The sequence below is a fragment of the Berghia stephanieae genome, chromosome 12 (genome assembly GCF_034508935.2).
Source record: "Berghia stephanieae isolate SIO BIC M18660-M18661 chromosome 12, UCSD_Bste_1.3, whole genome shotgun sequence".
Taxonomy (NCBI): Eukaryota; Metazoa; Mollusca; class Gastropoda; order Nudibranchia; family Aeolidiidae; genus Berghia; species Berghia stephanieae.
In genome coordinates this window covers 20,018,196-20,020,695 of record NC_088371.1, presented here as the reverse complement: position 1 = coordinate 20,020,695, position 2,500 = coordinate 20,018,196, and the positions used below count along the sequence as shown (strand labels likewise).

Below are 2,500 nucleotides of genomic sequence, written 5' to 3'. Positions count from 1 at the left end.
TGGGACTAAAGTTGTAAGTATCCAGATCTGTTCCATAGGTGAGGCAAATCGAGGGTGAACAAAAAGCGAGCGCCACGGCGGCCGACAAGCTAGAGAACGCTTTTTGTAAAGCGAAGCGCATCCAATCTCGCTTTTTGTCTAACTTTGCCTCATCAACGGAACACACTTCTGATCTTCAAATTACTGTGTTCGATTTTGACCATTGTTGTTTAACAATCATAGAAATTATGTTGAAACTGATGCTTAGACGCTAAAAACTGTAGACTGTAAAAAAGTAATGAATAGAATTGAATTTAACACTTTTTAAGAAAGAACAAGACATCAACCACGAACGGTTTGGGTTCAAACCCCTTTTAAGGCCAACAAAGAAAACAATCAATATAAACATAAATAGATTACTTAAAGGCCCGATAGATGACGGAGAAATATTTTACAGTGCATGACATAATTAGTCGGATGTTGTAAAAGTTTGAACTGAGACATTTCCAAGTTTAATTTGAGAAAAGTTGCTGTATACCTTTCTCATAAAATGACCATAACTTCATGAAAAATTACCCGATTTACTTCAAGTGACGATTAAAATGCTCTGGTGAGCATATCTTTCAGAAAATGAAAAAAAATGCAAATTCAAAATTTTCACCTTCCGACTGATTTGCACTGACATATATTTAACGCGTCATTTACAAAAAAATTGACTTTTTATATAGCGCAATATCCACAAAACGTGCTCAAAGCGCTTTACAAGGGGTCCCTGGCCAACAGCAACATATAACATGTAGGACGAGACATGAGGCCTGTCAGGCGATATTACAAATTTTTGGGACAGAGACAACGCTGTTTACGGCCAGGTACTCATTTTACACCTGAGTTAGGTGAGAGAATGTGAGTAAAGAGCCTTCTCCAAGGACTCAACTATGCGCCGAGCGAGGCTCGAACCTAGAACCTTCCGATCCAAAAGCGAGTGTCATACCACTAGACCACATAGCCGCACATTACTTATAGAAGTGTCTTACTTAGGGTGATCATTGGCACAGAGCCATCGTTGTCCCCAACAGACATTCTCCAGCGAGCCAGCCGGCTTGCTTATCTTTTCATAATGATAATAATCCTGAAAACTTATATAGCGCTGTAACTCCGAGCGAGACACCAGACTCTACGCGCTAAGTTATAAATTACTTTGGCTGAAACATACTCATTCGCACACACAAGCACATACACAAACACACACATACACATATAACATAAACCAGACGCCTATTTTGCTTCTCATAAAACCATCTACTAAAATCGAAACCGATATGTTTAAGCGAACGTTTAAAAATAGCCAATAATGCTTTTTCACGAATGCTCTGTGGTAAGGCGTTCCAAATAGAGGGTGCGTATTTTAATTTATTTTTTTTCTCAGCAAGACTTTGGCCAATTTAAAGGAAAGACTTCGATAAATTTCGGAGGTATAATGACATCTCACGAAGGATGGCATGCTGAGTTTAACACTACACCGAAACAATATATTTGTGAGAAAAAAACGCATTAATTGGGTGAGTAACTTAACTTTAACAAAATATGTGACCCATTGTCTTAAAACGGTATTATTGTTTAACATAGAATTAATAATCGGAAACAACAAACTTGATTTGATTTTGTAGGGTTTATTGGTGAAAATGGATAGAGTTTCTTAAGTCTATGACAACAACAGTCTTGTAATTTTGGTTTTAAATTATTGAATTGAGAAAAAAAATATTTCAGAAAAGAACGAAAAGAAAACTGTCATAAGAGCTTATGGAAAGGAATAATGATTTTAAAATAATAATATAATAATAATAATAATAATAATAATAATAATAATAATAATAATAATAATAATAATAATAATAATGATAATAATAACAATAATAATAATAATAATAACAATAATAATAATAATAATAATAATAATAATAATAATAATAATAATAATAATGATAATAATAATAATGATAATAATAACAATAATAATAATGATAATAATAATAATTAATAATAAAAATAATAATAATAATAATAATAATAATAATAATAATAATAATAATTATAATAAAATAATAATGATAATAATAATAATGATAATGATAATAATAATAATAATAATAATAATAATAATATAATAATAATAAATAATAATATATAATATAAATAAAAATAATAATGATAAAAATAACAATGATAATAATATTAATAATAAATTTAAAAATAATAAAATAATAATAAAAATAATAATAATAAACTAATAATAATAATAATAATAATAATAATAAAAATTGCGCTTTTATATAGCGCAATATCCACTAAACGTGCTCAATGCTGTTACAAGGGTTCTCTGGCCAACAAAAACATTTAACATCAGAACGGGACTTGACGCCTGTTAGCGTTATTACATTTTTTTTCGGACAGAGACAACGTTGTTATCGGCCAGGTACTCATTTTACACCTCACTACGGTGAGAGAATGTGAGTAAAGAGCC

The 2,500-nt window shown here is 30.5% G+C and overlaps 2 protein-coding genes across 2 annotated transcripts in view; both read left to right on the top strand.

Moving 5' to 3' along the window:
• The window catches only part of LOC144957522 (uncharacterized), a 7,441-nt gene extending 5,916 nt beyond the window's left edge, over positions 1-1,525 (top strand). Inside the window, exons 5-6 of the mRNA XM_078888853.1 lie at positions 1-13; positions 1,406-1,525. The exon at positions 1-13 is cut by the window's left edge and continues 81 nt beyond it. Coding sequence (XP_078744979.1) covers positions 1-13; positions 1,406-1,442 — 50 coding nt within the window. The 3' untranslated portion in view covers positions 1,443-1,525. The remainder of the gene's footprint in view (positions 14-1,405) is intronic.
• The window catches only part of LOC144957521 (protein misato homolog 1-like), a 158,717-nt gene that overhangs the window by 142,920 nt on the left and 13,297 nt on the right, over positions 1-2,500 (top strand). The window lies entirely within an intron of this gene.